Genomic DNA, 20,050 nt, shown 5'->3' with positions numbered 1-20,050 from the left:
TGTTCATTTGACAGATTCATTAACTGAGAAATTCATTCTGTGCCTTCTTTAGCATTTGAGAACAATTGCTGTAGGAGTTGATCAATACTTTGTTTTTCTTCCCCCACACCAATTTCATATCATTTCTACTTTTATTCTGTGTGGTCAGTAAGACATACAATACAGTCCAAAAGTACTATCTGAAAATACCTCTCTTTGCTGCTATAAGCATCCAAATTAAAAAGGAAATACTACAGTTGTTACCCAAAACAATTACGTAGTATAAATGGGGTTTGATTTTGTAATGTTGTATATAAATATCTCCCCAGAACAATATCCCCCATGAAGTTACAGGGGAGAACTGCATGATTTGCTGCACTTACAAATGCTGTAGTTGTTTGGCTTCCAGTAGAACGTTAAGTGCCATGTCTGGAAACTAGAAATGGTATTACTACACAAGACTGTTTTCTGAGAAGGAAAGTGTGCAAAGTGCTGGGAACAGACAGTCAGTACTGACCATCACATCACCACCAGGAAAGACAGTGCTGGTAGGTGCTGACTCATAGTGCAGCGATGTAACTCTCCTCTCTGGGGTGGGAGATGCAAGCCTGGACTTCCATTAGAAGTATGTCACCATAATGTACACATATTCATCCACTACAAACATCTATTTATGTATTTCTAAGAAACCTGTTGTGAGTAGCTCTCCCATGGGGAGCTACAAAGAGCTTTGATGTCAGCTGGGAAATTTGCATCAGGAACCAATCTGGTATGATATCACCACTAACATAGCAGCTGCCCACAGAGAGGACAAATAAATTAGCATCTTAATAAAAGGCCAGATGACATACAGGGGAGAAATCTGACAGTATATAAAACAGCCTTTCTCCAAAAAAATCAGAAAGAAACCCATATAACTGTTAGCATGTGATACTGGTATTACTGCTGGCACACTGAATGTTCCAAAAGTTGAATGACCAGAGGAGGAGGATCTGCACATCTGCAGGGAGCAGCACTCTGCAGCAGCTGCTGGTTATACTGCACTGTCTGTGTCACAAAGGGGTGGAAATGAGAGAGCAGGGGCAGGCTCTGAGCTGGTGTAAATCAGGATCACCTGCTAGGCCTCCTGAAGCCATTTGTGGATAACACCCAAAGAGATGACTCTCCTTAGAAAGAAATGCCTTAGTGCCTATGGCTGCAGGCTGAAATTCCAGCTCCTCTGCAATCAGAGCAGGGGACCAATTCTACACCCGTAACATGAGAGAGAACCATGTTCAGCTAACGTGTGAGCAGAACCCAAAAATCTCTCCTTCTAGTCTCTTCCCAAGCTATTTAATGTAACAACTTGTAATTCTCCGTTTCCTTGAAGCATTTACCTGCAGTGTATGACCATGGGGCCTTTAGTCTTTGCTGATTTCTGCCTGACCATCTGTACAAACTGGAGAATGCTTTCGGCAGCGTTGGTCGTGGGGACACCATGGTCTGGCCAGGCAGTGTAGTTAAAATGCATCACATCTTGCACCTCATCAGCCTAATGGAAGAAGCAGAACAGCAGCATGTTCACAGGAGTTTTAACAGTGCAGTCATGCTCAGTCGCACTGAGGGCTTTTTGTCATTTTGTGGTGGGTTTTTTTTTCCTCTCAAATACAGCCTAAGGAAGTGAAGTCAGCCAAAAAAGTGGTAAAGAATGTACATGCCATTTGATTAAAAAGGGGAGGGGATGGCAGGTCATTATAATCAAAGTGGTATGAACTTCTTGTTTCTAGGTTTGGGATTTGTATTTTGCTTTTGTCTCCGTGGTGGTTCCATTTTATTTTGCTTTCAAATCAAGAACTGTTGCATTTTTCAAGTTTAGACTTTCTTCCTCTTCCTGTTCCATTCCTTCTCCTTTTCTCATTTTACCAGAGATAAAGAATAATGCTGTTGGCAAACAATCAACACTGGACTCTCTAGAGTTTTTCTTTTCAAGTTGTAAAGAAAAAAAACCCAAAAGGGAAGAGAAAACTCTTACAGGGGGAAAGGAACCATTTAGGAAAATACTCATTATAATAAAAAACTTCATAAAACTTTTCATTATAATAAAAAGTTTTCAAGAACAATTTATAGTAAGAAGGTGTGCCTGAGGTACAGAAAAGAAGAAACTCACACATTTTTTGTCACTAATTATTGGCACCACAGAAGTGTCCAGAGCTCTGGTTCTACTTTTGTTTCAGTTTTGCACTGTGCTGAGAAACTCACAGAGACAACAATTTTAGGGGAAAGTTTTGTGATTTGGTCATCTGCCTGTGTGGAGTGAGTCAGTACATTGATCTCTCTTGGGTGTTTCCCACCGGATGCCAGAAACGGACAAAAGTTAAGGAAAGGCTGGACCGAAATTACTCCCACTCCTTTGGCAGGAGCACGCAAAGTGTTTCACTTACGTAGCTAATTCGGAAGCTCCTATAAACCCAGTCTGTGTGCTCTTCCTCGCTCAGCATCTCCACTGTGATATCCCCATATGCCACAGGATCTTCTGTGAAAGGCCAGTAGTGATCACATTTCACCTGGAAGGGACGTACATCCACACACAGTTGTATTTATATAAATACACACATACATAAAGAAGTGCAATCAAAAGACCCTTTGGTTTAGAAACGCCTACAGCGTTGGTCACTTGATGCTGCAATAACAGGTGATTTATCCTGCAATGCCTTCCAGTCTGACCATTCCTATTTGTGTAACTGGCCATCAGCTATACATTGGTTTTCCAGAGGGTAGCATTAGTACAGTGAAGAAAGAAAAAACAGTGTCGTTGTAGATTGTTAATTTTCCTAACATAATAGAAAAAATGGAACAAAACATGGGGAATGAGAATGTACATATATATTATATATATTCTGTTATATTCCAAATATTTCTATTATAACATCATGGAAAAATGTAAAGCATTGTCCTTCTATTTTATTAGTATTTAAACTTAAAAGAGCAGAATCACAGAATAGCTGAGGTTAGAAGGGACTCCTGGAGGTCATCTCATCCAAATGCCTCTCTGCTCAAGCAGGGTCACCTAGAGCCAGCTGCTCAAGACCATGTCCAGATGGCTTTGGAATATCTCCAAGGATGGAGACTCCACATGCTCTGGGCAACCTTTGCCAGGGCTCAGTCAGCCTCACAGTAAATGTTTCCTGATTTCAGACAGAATTTAATGTGTTTTCCTAATTTGTTCACATCAACTCTTGACTTGTCACTGGCACCTTGTCTCCATTACCCTCCATCAGGTGTTTATACACAGTGACAAGATCCCCTGAACCTTCTCTTTTCTGGGGTGAGGAGTCCCAGCTCTCTCAGCCTCTCCTCATGTAAGAGAAGAGGTTTCATAAGATCAGGAAGGTCACAAGAAGGTCAAATAAGGTCAAGGAAGGTCAAAGGAGGTAAGAACAAAGAAGGTAAGGGGTAGCCAAAGAATATCAAAGAAGATCAGAAGGGTCAGGGAAGGTGAGGGGAATTCAAAGAAGGTCAAAAAAGGTAAAAAAAGGTCAAAGATTGAAGAAGGTCAAAGAAGGTCAGGGAAGGTTAAAGAGGGTCAAACAAGGTTGAAGGTCAAGCAAGGTCAAACAAGGCGAAACAGTTCAAATAAGGTCAAGGAAGGTCAACAAAGATTAAAGAAGGTCAGAATAGTCAAAGAAAGTCAGGGAAGGTCAAAGGAGGTGAAAGATGCTCAGGGAAGGTCAGGGAAGGTCAGTGACATCCAGGGAAGGTTGAAGAAGATCGAAGAAGGTTAGAAAAGTTAAAAGAAGGTCAGGGAAGGTCTGGGAAGGTCAAAGAAAGTCCTGGAATGCCTGCCATAAGGGAAGTGCCATTCTAGGTCAGGTTGTGATACTGCCTTATGATCAGAAAACAATGCAAAGACATTCACTCACCAGAAAATAATGTCATTTTCAGAGTAGTTTCTTTTACACTACGCACAAGATTTTATTACATACCCGTCTTTTCTCATTGCACTGAGTGAGCATAACAATAATCTGAGATTTTTGCTGGAGAACCATCTTCCAAAAATCATTCCTAGTTTCTGGCAATGGTCCTTGGGTTGCAATGTATTCCTGGGGTGAATTATAACCCTAAGAAACAAAGAGATAGGTGCTGTTAGCCAACATGATTACTGCTTCAGAACATGTATTTCTCTCTGGCATTCATACTATTTTTAGTTTGCTTATGTTAAATTCGGAATTCTAAAATTGATTTCTAATATAAAGAAACTATTTTACAATCTTTTGTATTTATTTTTGTGGTGGCAACTTTTGCCAGAATTGATGCTCCTGAAATGTAAGCAGTTTAGAATGAAGGACAGAAGATGAAATGGTTAATATACAAATCATTTGCCCAGAGAGCAGAAAAGGCAACATTAAAAAAGCAAGTAATAAGAACCCTAAACCAAAGTTTCAGGTTCTTCCAAATTATGTAATTTTAGGGTTTGTTTAGTTACAGGCATAAACCCAGTTATATATGCTCAGCCTGCTCATCCCAAGCAGTGCCTGTGGTGATTTTCAGCCCCTGGTGTAAGTGGAATGTAGCAATGAATGCATGTGCTTATGTCATAAGGACTTGAAATAATAAAATATTAATTAGAATTCTGCTTAAAATAATAGAGAGCATGCTGATTCAATGCTCTTAACACATGCTCAAATGTTTTATACCCATGTGTTTCTTTTTCTATCCCTATCAACATGCTTTTAGTTGGAAAGATTCTTTCCATGCTCCAAAACCAAAAGACTGTTATTAAGACTATAATAAAAGATCCACGGAATGACCATTTTGGCATCATCTATAACCATATTTGCTGAGATTATATTGTCAAAACTGCATTTGGAAAGTTATTTTATATCCCTAGCAAGAGTAAAAAATACATACAACACACAGCATGATCCCATCCTGAGCAAATTGGACAATTTCTGTGCTACCACAGTATGAAGATAGTAAAATTATTTGTCATTTGGGAGCACCTTCCACAAACGACTTCCTCCAGACATCATTACCAGTCAGCTCAGTCTGAGTTTTTGCACTACACAGAATTTGCTGCCTGTTTGTCTGCATGGGCTACGTCTGACCTAAATGCCAAATCTCTCTGTTAGCACAGGGACACAGATTCCCCTTGGTTTATGTGTTTGGAGGCAGGAACTCAGTGGAGAAGCGACCCTCAGGAAAAGCTAAGCATTAAGATGATGTGTCTGTCCCAGTTTCTATGGTCAACATTGTGCTGTAAGTAATACTAAAGAGATGTAAAGCAGAGCTGAACATCCAAAAGGGACCGCTACTTAAAATCCTATAATCCATAATCCCATGTCACAGAAGTTTCCTGTGTTGTTCACGATGCTTCGGAATGCTGGAACATTTTTCTTTCTTGATTCTCTGCGAGTTCAGGCACTTGCAGCCTGAGTGCTCAAGGTCATGCAAGGTCATGCTCTTGGCACATAGGAGCCAAGCACAGGCAATTTGCTCAACAGTCCACACATGGGCAATGCCACAGTGACAGAGAAGTGGCTTCACTGACTCATCCGAGGGCTCCTCCCTTTTCTGTAATGCTGACTCAGCTCTCGTCAGAGCCAGCTCTGCCTTCCCTTCATGGCAAGAGTGCAGAGATGCTCATCTGTCTGTGGTCCCCAGGTAAAAAAACCTTTTTCTAAGTGGATGCTGTAGTGCTCTACCTCCTCTCTACGCAGAGAAACACTGGATATTGCTCTCCAGCTTACACAGAGCCACAGTATGGGAGGGTAACAGAGGCGCAAACCTTTGTGGCAGTGGCAGGGATAAGCCTAAGTGACTGCACAGGTGAGAGTGGAAAAAGCTGATGAGGTTTCAGCCAACCCCTCAGTGTCAAAACATTTGGCTACAGCTCTGTGTACACTTGAATTATCCTAAAACTGTGGGTGCTACTCCCTGGTAAGTGGCTGTTCTCTGCCAGGAGGAGAGAGGGAGGCCCTCTGGGAGCACCACGGATGAGGCAGAAAGCAGGAATTCCCTCCACGCACCATCTGGGCTCTGTGCATTTTGTCAGTTGTGGAGTGTTAACCCTTTTACCATGTAGTGTAGAAAGCTAGAAAAATTTCTCATTTAAAAGTTTATGGGTTTGTTAGCTGCCTTAAAAGGCCCCTGAATCACTCAGCATTTCCTCCCCATTTCCCTATCAGTCCAATCTGGGTTTCACAAAGCTCACCCAGTGCTACTGTGGGAAAATTTGTCAAAGTCTTCCCCTCTGCCACCTTTTTTTTCTTTTTTGGTGGCTGACATAACACACAGTTCCCTGTAGGCAAAATACTTGAAGCTGAAGGCGACGCTGAGAACATGACTGAGCTTCCAGAAGTTATTGTGCTGTTTGCAGGGGGCACACTGCTGTGCAGGACACTTAACTTTACACTGACCAAGTCTCTGTACTCACAGGAATGTAGTTGGCATTAATGTAATCAGATCCCTCCTCTTCATTCATTGAGACTAAGCGGACACGACTAAAATCATCTGTAAAAGGAAAAAAAAAACCCACAAAAACCTTTTCTCTCAAACACGGCACTCACCCCCAACCAGGCAAAATTAAAAACAGTCCTACAGAAACTGCAAAAAAAAAATAGAAAATGCTTAAATTTACCAACAGAGCAATGTTTGATTGCTCCAAGTGCCCTCCAAGTGCCATCCCTGTGGGCTCCCTTAGGTTTCATTAAAATCACAAAAGAAAAATAGTAACACTACTCAGTAGTAGAAAAGACCTTGTGCTTCTCACCTCCAAACTTTTGTGATAAAACATCCCCAGGAAGCTATGTCTGTTCAAAGCTAACCAAAACCATCTCTTGCCCGGTTCTCTGAGAGAGCAGATTTTTAGAATGGACTTTTAACAGTCAGGAAATCTGCCTTGATTTTCCAATTTTCTTATTAAAACTCTTCTTTCCCTGGCTGGGGATGTCAGCAGGATTTAGTGTGCATTGTACTTACACGGCAGGATATTTGTGTAGCGATTTTTACAGCGATTCATGGGAAGGTCAGCAGCAAAGTGGGGTATGTCAAGCCCAATCAGTTTTAGCTCCTGGGGTAACAGAAAGAGAAACACCAAGGTCAAACTCACACACGCTCAAAAAATAGTTCTTTGAGAAGCAATTACTTGTAGCAGGTACCAGACAGAAAATGTTTATGAATCACTTTATAAACTGACGTAGGACTATACTGACTTTCCTTATCTGATGCCTCTGAGTTGGACTCCAAGCAGCTGCAGGGCAATGCTGGAGTCTCCTGCTGAATGCTGCCAACACACTGCTGCCTTCCAGGCTGTGACTGCAGATTGTCCCTCTCTACCCACATTTAATTACCCAAAACCACTGTCAAACCAGGAGGTTGCTGAGTTACTTCTGTGGTGGTCATCTGCCTCACTTAAAGGGGTTTCTTCAAGTCCTCAAGTGGCTTTTAATTTTGGGGGAATGCTTGGAAGATCTTTCTAGTCATTACCTTCAGTAGTTACATCTAATATTTATTGCATTAGAGGAAGTTTCACTGCCAGGAAGGGATCCTGCCAGCCATCTCAACGCCCAGAGAATCTTCCCCACTCCCTTTCCATGTTTAAATCTTTGGAAGACAGCCCGAGGATAGGATTTTTTTTAGATTTATACTATTAAATTGACTTTAAATTCTGGGTTATTAAGAGAATGCACCTAAACCTGTCTTAGAGTGATCTTCTTGCTCTTACAGAGACTTTTGATGCTGCTTTCTCATTCCAATGCTTCTTCTCAAATTAAGGGCATTTAAGATGAAAAATAAAGATATTAAAATCCCAAATTCAATTCAGTCTACCAGCACACCTTAAAGTAAATGTGTTGCTCTGACAATTATCTTGAATTGATTGTGATGAGGCACTCAAATGAGTTTACTAAATGCAGGCTTTAGCAACACCAACATCCACTTTTAAATTCTGCAGAAGTGGAAGTGAAGCTGACCCACCCAGCAACAGCTCACATCGATCAACACAGAGCACAGGAACACACCACACAAACTTAACGTCTTGAAAAAGCTGATCTGGGCATGGCAAGTAGCAGAGGGCAGAATCCTCAGAGATTTACCTCAAATTGCAGAGAAAATTTGTAATCTGAATCTTTGGCCATATCCTTGATGTATCCGTCAAAATCATCCAGCTGGACAGGGCTTTAAAGGAAAAATACACAGAAATTAAGTAAAAAAAAAAATTCAACTTTGAAGTACCTTTCATTTCTGTTTCCCCCAGAATAGTGTGACTCTTGGGGATAGTCCTGTACAGGGTTAAGAGTTGGACTCAATGATCCTTGTGGGTCCCTTCCAACTCAGCATATTCTGTGATTATGTGACTCTCAAGTCATAAATGTGTATTTGCAACTGTTAATGCTAGAAAGCAACAATAAAGAGCAACCCTGTGGTTCAGGGCCACAAAATGTGGGTGTACTACTCATTACATAATGCAACAGCACCAAAAAGAGAGGCTGAGAGGGATTGGGCTTGTTCTACCTGCAGGAAACCACTGGTCTGAATGGCCCGTGCACCCTTCCTACAATTAATCACTAGCCACTGAACTGCTTTTGCAGGTGGGTGCAATCCCAAGGCACAGGTGGCACAGTAAGAGGTGGTGATTCAGGACTCCACTGCAGACCCACTCTCAGTGCCATCCCACCAATGTGCTTCTGGCACCAGAGCAGCTGCTGCTGCTTCATTTAAGTTGCCTCTTGGGCCATGAGAAATGTTGCTTTCGGATAATTTCACTTCTGGAAGAGACGCTTTTAAAACTTGTCTGAGCTTTGCTCATGCAGAGAAATTGATTTCATATTTAGGCTTTGATTTTTTTTCAGAAGGTCCACCAAAAAAAAAATCCCCCTAAACCATCATTTTGGATGCCACTGTCCCGACTGCTTTCTTTGCTGGCTTCGGGAACTGTACACAGTTGTCATTAGAGGTCAATGTCTCAAAGAGATATGGTGGTTAAAAAAAAGTGGCACATAACTGTAGAAAATCCTGGAGAGCTTCAGCAGGTATGAATTAGCCTTGATTTAATGACTCCCATCATTCTACACACCAGGTGAGGATCTGTCTGCTATAGTAGAGGCACAGCCTCTGAACATAACGCAGAAATAATTAGGCTGACTATCTGAACAACGAAACACAGGTAAACAGCTTCCCTCATCTAATTATCATGCTCTAATTTACAAGCTACTGAAGCATGTACACAGTAATCTTCTCATTTACTTTGAGGCAATATGCCCAAAGGAACCTGTCTTATCACCACTTAATTACTCCTGTTTACCCGTTAGCATTAATGATCTAATGTTCTAGCAACAACTGTAATGAGAGCCTGATGTCAGGAGGGAAATATCAGTAGAAATAAATCCATCCCAGTTTTCCCCCCTTTGTCATTTTTAACTAAGGATAAGCTCCGTCAAAATCACTAAGTTGAATAATTGATCTTTTCCCTGATGACTAATTTTCTATCAGTAAGGAGCTGTTTTATTACAATCTGGGAGAAGAATTGCTTTTGTCCAACTATTGTTTGTTTTCTGACTGCAGATATCTCTCTCAGGATATGTTTATCTAGAAGCTTTCTATATCTGTAACTGCAATACCACTATGACATGTACTCCATAATGCATATTTAGTCTAAGTCTTACTCCTTTAAATATCAAAGAAATTACATACTTGGTCAGCTTTCTCTTCTTTAATCCATTTTTACTCCTGTAAAAAGAAAAAAAAAACAAAAGAGAAGTGTTTTTCATTCATTAAACTATTGTCTATTCAAAGATAATACTGATTTAAGAATGTATGCTTCCTGGTCACCATCATACTCAGGAGGAGATTGATGATAATAACTTGGACAATTTTAAGCTGACAACAAAATTTCTGTTGACTCCAGTGGGATGCATTTTCCACTCCATGGCTCTGAGAATGTGAAAAGGAAACCCTTGGGAAAAGGAAAACCTGTGCCCTCTATAAATCCTGACCCAAGGGTGTTGTTGGTTTTGGGTGGGCTGAGCCCAGTCGAGCTTGGCAGGGGGCTGTGCTGCTGGGGGGAACACGGCACCACAACATCCCCTGGGCTGCTCTGCTCAGTCTCCAGTGGGCTGGGAAACTGGATGTCAACACTGGAGAGCAACTGGGAATGAGAAGCATCTGTTGGGTAAAGGGAAATGACCACCATTTGCAAACCTGAGAAAGGGTGAAGGAAAAAAAGAAAGGACCTATTTTATAACCTGCTTGTGATGATCAATGAAGACAATGGCAAATATCCCACTGACCTCAGTGGCACTCAAGCTTAAACCTTAGATAATGTTAATTGACTTTTAACAGCTAGAGATAATTATGCCAGTCGTGTAATACAGTCTGCACATGATTTATAAGTGATATAATTCACTACTGACAGTGATGAGCAAATTTTTCAATATGTTAAGCAGTACAACCCAAAGGTTTGAACTACACTACACTAACTACCACCATGTGGTTTTTTGGAAGGGGTGTGTGTGTTCATTTCAGTTTTGCCACAAAAAAGTTAAGCAATCAATCAGATTAAATGCACAAAGTAAGCACCCTAGAATACTTTGGCTAGAGGTCTGAAAACACTAATCTCCTTTGTTAAATCAGCTAAAGAACAGATTCTTGTTATTCAAAAATAATTTTAGTAGTGTCATTTCTTTTCTTACTGGTCATTACACAATATCTGTTCATTTTCCACATTATAATAATGCTATTTTTAATTTCATGATGACATGAAAATGACTTCTAGATAATTTGGTTCATAGCTTCAATTAGAAAATCAAAGGAGAAGGCTTTTAAATTTAAAACAGTGAAAATATACAGAAATAAATATTAAGAAGTGAAGTATTTTTATTTTTCTACCCCACTAAGTTTAGAAGTTAAATTAAAAAATTAATTTCTAAAATTAAGCTTTAAGAAATATTCAATTTCTGGAGCAGCCACATCCTGTAGTGATTTTGGTATTTTGTCAAGGTACATTTCCACTTAGATAAGGAGTTTTGCCTGCAGAATTAACAAGAACTATAGTAATATCAGCTTTACATTAATGCAGAGATTTACTTTGCACAGCTTTACTTTGCAAATACTACAAACCTCTTCAGCCTACCATGTTATCTGTACAGACACTACCTGTATAGTATCTGTACATTCATGTGGACTGTACACATAAACTCTCCATCTTTGAAGAATTCTTCCAATGAAATCCTAAAATTAATATCAGTAAATTATTCAACACATCTCTGTCCCCTGTGACTATGGTAAACCTTTTAATGTTGGGCACATTGGAATTAATTTGAAAAGAAAAAGAATACCTAAATGTTCTTTATGATGGGGATGCTTCTAAGAATGCTTCTCCAAGGAACACTTCAAGAGGCAATAAAACAAACGATTGATATACATATGTCAGCAAGAATTTCATGTGCTTTGATAGTCTCAAGAGGCCTTTGTTTCTTAGCATTGCAATTGTTTTCTGAATGTTCATAAATATTTTAAGCCAACTTGTGCACAAAACAAAGACATTTGAAACGTTAGCTGGTGTTTCATCTGTTATTCCATTTACTCTACAGATTAAAATACAAAGAGAGGGATTAATCTCATCTCATTCAACTTCTGCTCCTGTGAATTTAATCATCTACACTAAACTAGGTAGACTGATTGAAGAGGAAACCTCTAAAGAAAGGTACACATCTGGAAAGGTGAGTTAATGCAAAAGAAAAAAACCAAAGGGGCAAAAGAAGACAACAATTCTTCTTGCAGGAGCTCCACCACTGTGCAGCTCGAGAGTTACCTGGGTTTACATCAGATAAATTACAAGTCAATATAATAGGAACCTTGGAGAGGTGTGGAAGACTTCCAGCTGCTCTTCAGCTGGGTGTGTGTAAAGAACATGATTTCATTTTCCTGAGAGAAGAAATGGACCTTTGTTCAGTTACATAAACGCTCTCATTTCTGGGCCCACTGAAAATTTAGATGGGTTTTTTTTCATACCTACTGTGACTCAAGGGAACTCAGCCTCAGAAATCCCTGTGTTGAAGATGTTGATATCTGCTTGCCAGTGCTTTGGTGTCATGTGGTAAGACCAGGAAAAATAAATCTAAACTTCCACACCACATGTTTTGTAAATCCCTATAGTTTGGACTCAAGACCATCAGGAAATTAAGTTTCTTTATTAATTTAAGTGGTTTTGGATCATAGTAAATTTGTAGTTGTTTCTTAAATGGTTTGTAAACCAGTTCTGGTTCTAAGTAGACCCATGGCTTTGTTAGGTATTTTCAAAAAAAGCCATCAGTTGTTTACTAAGTCTTTATAAATTATTTACAGACTGAAGTATTAAATACACACAGATACACAGTGAGACGTGCACACAGTGATCCAATTTGTTCACTTTGGGACCTCTATTTGTATCAGTTCTCACTGAACTGGTTTTTTTCAAAAGCAAAACATTTACTGTGTCAGGAGAACGTAACTGCACCTTTAAAAAACCTGAGGTATTTGACATCACACACCAAACAGGTGGGGCATGATCAAGCAATTTTAGTAATAGAACAGCATCCACACAAGTCAGTGCCAGGCAATGAACAGGTGAGTAACTGGGACACAAGAAGCCAGGATTTACAATGAAGTGGCAAAAATTGCAAAGACAGCAACGAGGTGAATATGATGACCACTGCAAGATTAGCTTTTTAATACCAAAATGGGTTGGAGCATAAGCAGACGAGCCAGATGAAGCAGGGTAGCAAATACTTTGGTACCCACATCCTCTCCAATCCGTGTTCTAGTACAAGAAAATTGTATCTTCAAAAGCTTCGACCCGTTTGAAAACAAAGGTATCCCACATTTTTCATGTAATAGGAATTAACATTGTTTACACATTGCATATGGAAAAACAAGTAAATCACTTACCAAGGATTAATATAAAATGCCAAAAGATAATCAGTCCAAAGGCATGAGGGTAGCAGAGTTAGGAAAGCAAACACACTTCTACGCCTGTGAGCATTAATAGATAACATACATAAAGATGAAAAAGTGAGGAGAGTTAGTAAGACAAACAGAAATCAGGAGATCAGCAAATTCTATTTTAAAAATCAGCTAATCCCATAAATCCTTCTCCTTACTTACTTCATAAGAATATTATTAGCATCCCTAGAATTTTTGCTCTCACCTGACACCCTCTGTAGGTTTTTCAGCTATACAACATAAAATTCTATATGATCAAAATAAATGTGTTTTATAGTACTGATTCAGGCCTGTTATTCCAAATTTTAAGGGTAAAAAGGGTATGAAAATATAATCAACAGGTTTATAGCTATTACATAGGTTGTACTAAGTCCATTTTCTGATGTTTTGAGATACTTCAGGACTGACAAGGCTTGTTTTTACCATATACAGCTATTATAATCTCCCATGTTTGTTCCTGCAAGTGATTCTGTGGGTACCAGAAGATCTATATCAGATATAAATTCAGATGCTTCTAATATCTCCTAATACTCTCCATTGAGTCAGATTTCTGAAAGCATCCATATAACATTTTAGAGAATGCTTTAAATTATCGCTTAGGTTTTCAGCTAAATATGGTTTAAACAGTTCTTCTAACTGTGGTTTCTACAAATAACTATTCACATCAGGTTTAATTGTGGAAATTGGAGTACAAAATAATTCTAAACTTCTAAATCATTTACAAACCATTTACCAGATTCTGCTACACATTAACCCAGTAAACAAACATTTCCCCAGTGGAAGGATTTCTTTTTTTTTTTTTTTTTTCCAAATACACCCTCAGTGTGTTTTTAACCCTTCAGCAAATCTGTTGTCTTAAAAAGCAATACCATCCTTCTGCAACTGTTCTAAAGAGGAACTACAAAGTGAAATTTCCTTGTTCAGTACTCTTGGCTCTTAAAAGTCAGTAGATACTGGTTTTTTCCCCTGACAAACAAGTCATGTCAAATGTAATCATCTCTCATCTTAATCGTCCAACCAGTGGAGGAAACTTCTGCCCAAACATGGTGAAAACTGCAAGTTATGCTTTTATGGGTTTTGCTGCTGTAAAGGAAATGGGCAGTGCAGTTTCTGCAGGGCACCTTCCCCAGGCATTGGGAGGAATTGTGTGGGTCAGCCAGAAGCAAGAGCCTGTTCTAGTTAATCATATGCCATAGCAACTGCAGCATCAGGCCTTAGGGCTCATCAGTTGTTGAGTCTCTATGGGACTGAACTGGGGATGAAATCTGATTTTCCCTAAACAGATTTCTGGTGCCACAATTAGGTTTCCTTCAGGCTCAGAAGAGAGAAGTGATGATTTAGCTGGAATACACCTATTTCCTTTGGAAAACTCCAAGTGAGGTTTTTACTTCCTCTTGCCCTACAGAAGCAAAAGAAATTATTTAGGCCTGAGCCTCTTTCATCATCAAATCATCACAAGAATTTTCCACACTTTATCAAATCACGGGCTAATGTGCTTGCAAACCTAATTAATATTGTTCACTGATTAAGAGCTCTGATATCTAAACCAACTGATTTCATTCAATGTATGAAAAATGTGTAACTGCCCAGAAAATACAAAATTGTTTTCATGCAGTTATGTAGTCTTTCACATACTGCTCACATGTACTGAACAACTTTACTTAAAGAAAGAGAGGCAGAGACTGCATATATCCTGAAAACTCTGCTGAGCTGATCTTCCCTTAGGAAGCAGTGGATATGCCCATACCTCCCTTACTAGATTCCCTGGAATGACCCCAAGCAAAATGGGTTTCTTCATCCTTCTCTTTGGTACCATATTTACCATTTGGCTGCCTGGATTGATGGTGAATCTGGTCTAGACATTAGACAACAGAGGCAGACAAAACAACTCTCAGATAAATAGGGACCACAGGATTAGGACACACTGCCATCAGTTACATAAAACTGTGGAGATATTAAGCAGGAATATTTTCCCCAATTTATATTTTTATAACATAATTTACGTGTGTGTAATATACGTGTATATACACATAGATATATACACACACATACATACACACACACCAAATCAAGCAACAAGAACCTTCACTTTCACATCCAAACCTATTAATTCCCCTTCCCATTAAAAAAAAAAAGCTTTTTATGGTTTTAATAACGTCCGTTGCCAGTTTAATCATTTCATTCAAGCTTGGCTATTTAATTAACGTGAGTGTTTGATCTTCTGCCTTCTTTGCCATTAATATAGTCCAAGCAAGAGAAGCTGAAAGATGGCTTCGTTTGTACAGCATACAGCTGGCTGCTATTAAAGCTGAACCAAGCAAGTGAAGCTTGTTTAATACCCAGTTAATTAGCAGCACAGTGAGGTATTGACAAGATTCACTGGGCTTGTTAGTTCAGTTTGCATGCTTATTAGCAAAAGGCTTGTTGTAGTGCGGTGTCAAACCATTTAATCCCGTCCCTGTTGGAAGGCTGTGTCCTATGAGATCATGGAAGCAGTTCCCTGCACACCAACTCTTCTTTCCAACTTCTTAGCTGTCAACAAAGTTGACCATGGCTGTAAAACCGAGGCACGTGTTTTCTCCTTCTTACATACTGGAATGGGGCTGATGTTACGCTTTTAAATATCTGTGCTTGGACTTGCCTTGAGAAAGGTTTTTGCAGAGATTTCTGCTGACAAAACTGCAAACCTCGAGTCTGTCATCCCCACTCATTTGATTATCAAAATAGGAGTGGAAATGACCATGCTGGTGCCAGTCAGGTAGCTCTCAAAGCCTTTTACTGCTATAAAAGCTAATCCTACAGACTTTCTTCGTTCAAATACTTCTTTTCAGCTGATGGTGACAGTGATGGTTTGGAGTCCATAGTCAGTACTTGCAACCCTTGCAGGTGGTTTTCTAGACTAGTAAGAATCTGTTTAGGATTTTTTTTTTTTAACAGCACTGAACATTAAGTTACAGTATATTGGAGTCTTGCAATTGTAAGGAAATTGTCTTGCAGTGTAAGGAAATATTAATTAATGCCACTGCATGAAGACAGTTGCTAATTAGTCATCTACAGGCAAACTTACTCTGGGATATAAATATATGGAAGTGCTAATGGATTTATAGATCAAGTTTCCAAAGTTGTGTTATTTTAGAAAATATGTCAAAGAGAAAGGAAAAAAAAAATCCTCCCAAAACACATCTATGCAACTTGGCTGACATGTATGTACATCATTCCCTACTAAAAATAGCAGGTGACAGAATGCATGTCTTCAGTCATCATTCAAAAAATAAAACGCATTTAAGGAATAAAATACCACATTAGCAGGTATAGTAGTTTAATCCTAAAGAGGGACAGCAATGACATAAAAAATAGGCACTTTAACATTATAGATAATATTTGCCAAAAAGCGGAGATGGGAGAAAACATAAGATTTGCTTCAAACACTCACCAGTTATAGGGAAGCTTTCCATCTCTCTCTAAAGATGCAAAATTCACAAAGGTTCCAGCCCCACATTCCCTGTTTCAGGAAGACCATTAGATAAAAAGTTAACATTTTTGGATTCACAATGGTTGCAGTGAGCTTGATTTAACACAGAAATCTTGGAGTTGCAGAAAAGTGCTGAACGCTCACATTTGTGACTAAGTCTGAGATAATCTGTAACAAAAGGAACTGAAATCCCTTAACAAAATCAAATCCCTTGTCCAAAACCAATAAATGTTCAGCACCACCTGAGATCAAATTACCTAAAAATGCTTACAAAGAGTGAAGTGAAACAAGGGAGAAGTTGTTAATAAATTTCTCAAATAGATCTCATCTTCTGTCCAGATTTGTGCTTTCCATAGTCAAGCACTAGCACTGTTTTCTGGCCTCAGTACCAATGCTAAATATTTACCTTTCTATACTAAATATTCACTGTCCCCACTCTAAGGAGAAGATGTTTAATTGTGTCCTTTTTGCAGGACCATGGTAATTTTGAGTTGAGAAAATAATTGGGGGGGGGAAATAAAAAGAATTCCTGAATAACATTCCAGGGAATTTATCACAACTCCATTATTTTCGGCTATGAATTATAAACTGACTTGACTATTTTTGATTTCTTGATTTAAGCAAACAATTGATTGCAGCTTCTTATTGGATTTATTTTTTAAAATTTCCTTCTGGGGTGTTTACCTTCTGTGGCTAGAAGCAGTGATGAAGAGAAAAAAAAAAAGCTTTGGGCTGCCTGCACAGTAATTACATAGGAAAGAGAATTAATTTAGCCAGGATTTTCACAGAGATAGTTACATGTAAAAGGAACAAATCACATAATGTTCTCTGAAAGAGATAACCTGCAAAATATGTGTGATGTGGTCATCTGTTGTATGGAATACACAGACAAGACACAACACATAAAATGCAGTATCTACTAGGTAGTTAAGTGCAAGATGTTTCCTTAAAGTTTTTTTACATGAAATAACTTCCTTTCTTGACACGGTACAATAAATTAATAAAAAATATATTACATAGATTTTTTTAAAGGATGAAGACTCCATGACACATCCAAAACTAGGAGGTAAAACACATATCTAGGGTTTGGAGAAACTGCTGCAGATCACACATGCCTTAACATAACCCAGACAAAAGCAAACTGATACAGGTAAGATCACCTAAAAAAAAGGAAATTGAATTTTAATAGCCAGGTACAAGTGATTGGTGCAGACAGCTGAAGGTTCTGTCAGAAAAAGATAATTTTTCCCTTCCTCTGTGCGTCAGAACAAAATGGGGTCATTAATGATATGAGTGAACAGCGGAACATGAGATCCTCCTGGGTTCATGTGTCTCTGTGCATAGATGGCTGCACCCTGACTGCATAGAAACACAAGATTTAGGTGAGCCCAAGCTGCAGTTCCCATTTGAGGGCAGACCAGCAAATACTCTAGAGAGAGATCTCAGGACACTGGGCCCATCTTGCCTCACCCCAGGGGTTTGGCTGCCAGGGCTCAGGCCTCACATGGCCTCTGAAATGCATCATCCTGGACCTGATGAACAAACCATGTTATCTCCTGATACGGAAAATCTGTTCCAAACCATATGAAAGACTCATGAAGCATCCTGGTGTCCTGCTTGTGTCTGGTTGCCTCAGATCCTAATTGTCATTTACATTACTGACACAACCCTTATAAATTAGTCTTGCAAAGTTCAAAATGAGAGAAAGGTTGAGGCTTATAACTCAGGTCAAGAATGAAAGTAGATAGAGGAAGAAGACATGCTACTCCTAAACAGCAATAAAACAACTATTTTGAAGGCATCCTGTTCACAAGCATCTTGAGTAGCACATTCTTAATTGAAACTATTGTCATGATGTGTTTGTTGTTGTCTGATTTTTTTTTGCAATTAGCATAAATCTGGACTTACCTGGCCATTTGTAGGTGTTTTCTTCTGAGTACAATAAGAGTCACCAGCAGCAGTCCAATCAGAAGGATACTCAGGATGGCTAACACAGAGATTACCACTACATTGGGATTCATCTCAGTGACTGTAAATACAAAAAATGATTCTCAGTTATTCAATTCAGAAGCAGTGACAACTTTGTTTTGTTTTGCCCTGAATTATGATAGTGCTATTTTTTTTTAAACTGAACTCATTCAGAGTGTTGCAGAGAGGAAAATCTACCACAAGAAATAAAGCAAGGTTTTAACCAGGTTTTTTCTCTTAGAATATTTATTTGGCTTAGGAAATTTCTTTTGACTTCACTCTGGCATTTTTGTTAAACTTTGGCGTTTCTGATTTGTTTGGTTTTTTTCCTTCTTAACTGACATTCACAACGCAAGAGAAAATGGTGATGGTAACATAAAATACAGATATTCACCATCATCTATGTTGATCATCACATTTCAACTCAGAAGTTGTTCTTCAACAATAATCAATACTTTTTCTGACCCAGAAGCAAAATAATAGGCTGAGGCTCTGTAATTTACTGGGTGGATTAAAACTGATTAATTACTCTGGAAGATAAATTTAAACAAAATATTCTGTTTTAAATAATGACTGAAATCAACTCTCAGTAACAACACCTTGATTTATTTTTGTTTCATATTACATGGTTATGGACTATACTACTATGAGACTGTTCTGCTCATTGTATATTAAAATCTCTCTACTTTGTGTGCTCAGAATAACTTTACATTCACAGTTTCTATGGAAGCATTTTTTAGATTAAAAAGCACAGAGAGTTTTAAGCTAAGTATCAGCACTGAACTCCATCATGGAGTGGTATTATGTACAGGACAAGTGACTAAAGCTGTGCAACTCCCCAGATAAGCAGAGATGACACTGAGCACTGAGAAGGGGAGATTTTAAAGGAAAGTCCAGTGCTCTGACCAGTTCAACACCATTATTTTTATTTCAGAGCCAGTATAGAGCCAACCTTCATTACAAGTCTAGGGATCTTCCATCCTTTGGCTGGGACTGCTCAATGTCCTGCAGTGGCCTTTCCCCTTCTCTCTCACTTCTTTGATGAATGCAGAAAGCCCTAACAGCTCATGAATTTGATTTTCCTGGTGTTTGGGATTGGCTGAGAACACATTTTTCTCCATAAATGTCATCAAGCACTACCCTGATGTACAGTATTGGCACCACAAATTAGGTCCCTGATTTCTAAAGCCCAGAACAGAATTGACCCTCTAGTTTATATTTTTCCAAGTCAAACTCCCTAGTGGGGACTTTTCTAAGGACTTTTTAAAGCTGCTTCCCCATCCCATCCACATCTGGCAGCCTTTCCATGACACGAAAAACCCCTGGGGCCAACATTACAAAGCGCAGCTTTAGAAAGCAAGGGGAAACAGATGAAGCTGGATAAGGAAGAAGAAAGCAGGGAAGTGCTGCTTACCCATGGTGGAAACCACAATGAAAGTGGGGATGCTGGGGCTGTTGTGGCTGAAGGTGGTCACGCTGCAGTTGTAGGAAGTGGCAGGGGTTAGGCTGGAAATGGTCACAACGTGTGAAGAGACGGTGACAGGTTCCTGTGGACATGGGGAAAAACACACAGAAGTTTGTCTCTCCTGCAAATGCAAGAGCACAAATCAGTGCTCCACATAATTGACCGGATAAAGCAAGATCTGGCGAAAGAAATCAGCACCTTGAAACACA

General features: G+C 39.2%; 1 protein-coding gene across 5 annotated transcripts in view; it reads right to left on the bottom strand.

Annotated features, from left to right (window-relative positions):
- Positions 1–20,050, bottom strand: part of PTPRO (protein tyrosine phosphatase receptor type O) — a 155,134-nt gene that overhangs the window by 7,228 nt on the left and 127,856 nt on the right. For 2 of the 5 annotated variants that reach the window (XM_039379331.1, XM_039379345.1), the window contains exons 14-24: positions 19,791–19,962; positions 18,317–18,437; positions 16,370–16,438; positions 12,883–12,966; positions 9,649–9,684; positions 8,052–8,133; positions 6,937–7,027; positions 6,392–6,468; positions 3,942–4,076; positions 2,400–2,522; positions 1,356–1,510 (exon numbers count right to left, since the gene is read on the bottom strand). In XM_039379331.1, coding sequence (XP_039235265.1) covers positions 1,356–1,510; positions 2,400–2,522; positions 3,942–4,076; positions 6,392–6,468; positions 6,937–7,027; positions 8,052–8,133; positions 9,649–9,684; positions 12,883–12,966; positions 16,370–16,438; positions 18,317–18,437; positions 19,791–19,962 — 1,145 coding nt within the window. The remainder of the gene's footprint in view (positions 1–1,355; positions 1,511–2,399; positions 2,523–3,941; positions 4,077–6,391; positions 6,469–6,936; positions 7,028–8,051; positions 8,134–9,648; positions 9,685–12,882; positions 12,967–16,369; positions 16,439–18,316; positions 18,438–19,790; positions 19,963–20,050) is intronic. The other 3 variants (XM_027747436.2, XM_039379340.1, XM_027747437.2) reach the window with 3 other exon arrangements.

Source organism: Pipra filicauda, unplaced genomic scaffold (assembly GCF_003945595.2).
Source record: "Pipra filicauda isolate LSUMZ 115617 unplaced genomic scaffold, ASM394559v2 scaffold104_size2351352_pilon, whole genome shotgun sequence".
Lineage (NCBI taxonomy): Eukaryota > Metazoa > Chordata > Aves > Passeriformes > Pipridae > Pipra > Pipra filicauda.
The sequence above is the reverse complement of the archived record's forward strand: the minus strand, read 5'-3'. Positions and strand labels throughout refer to the sequence as shown.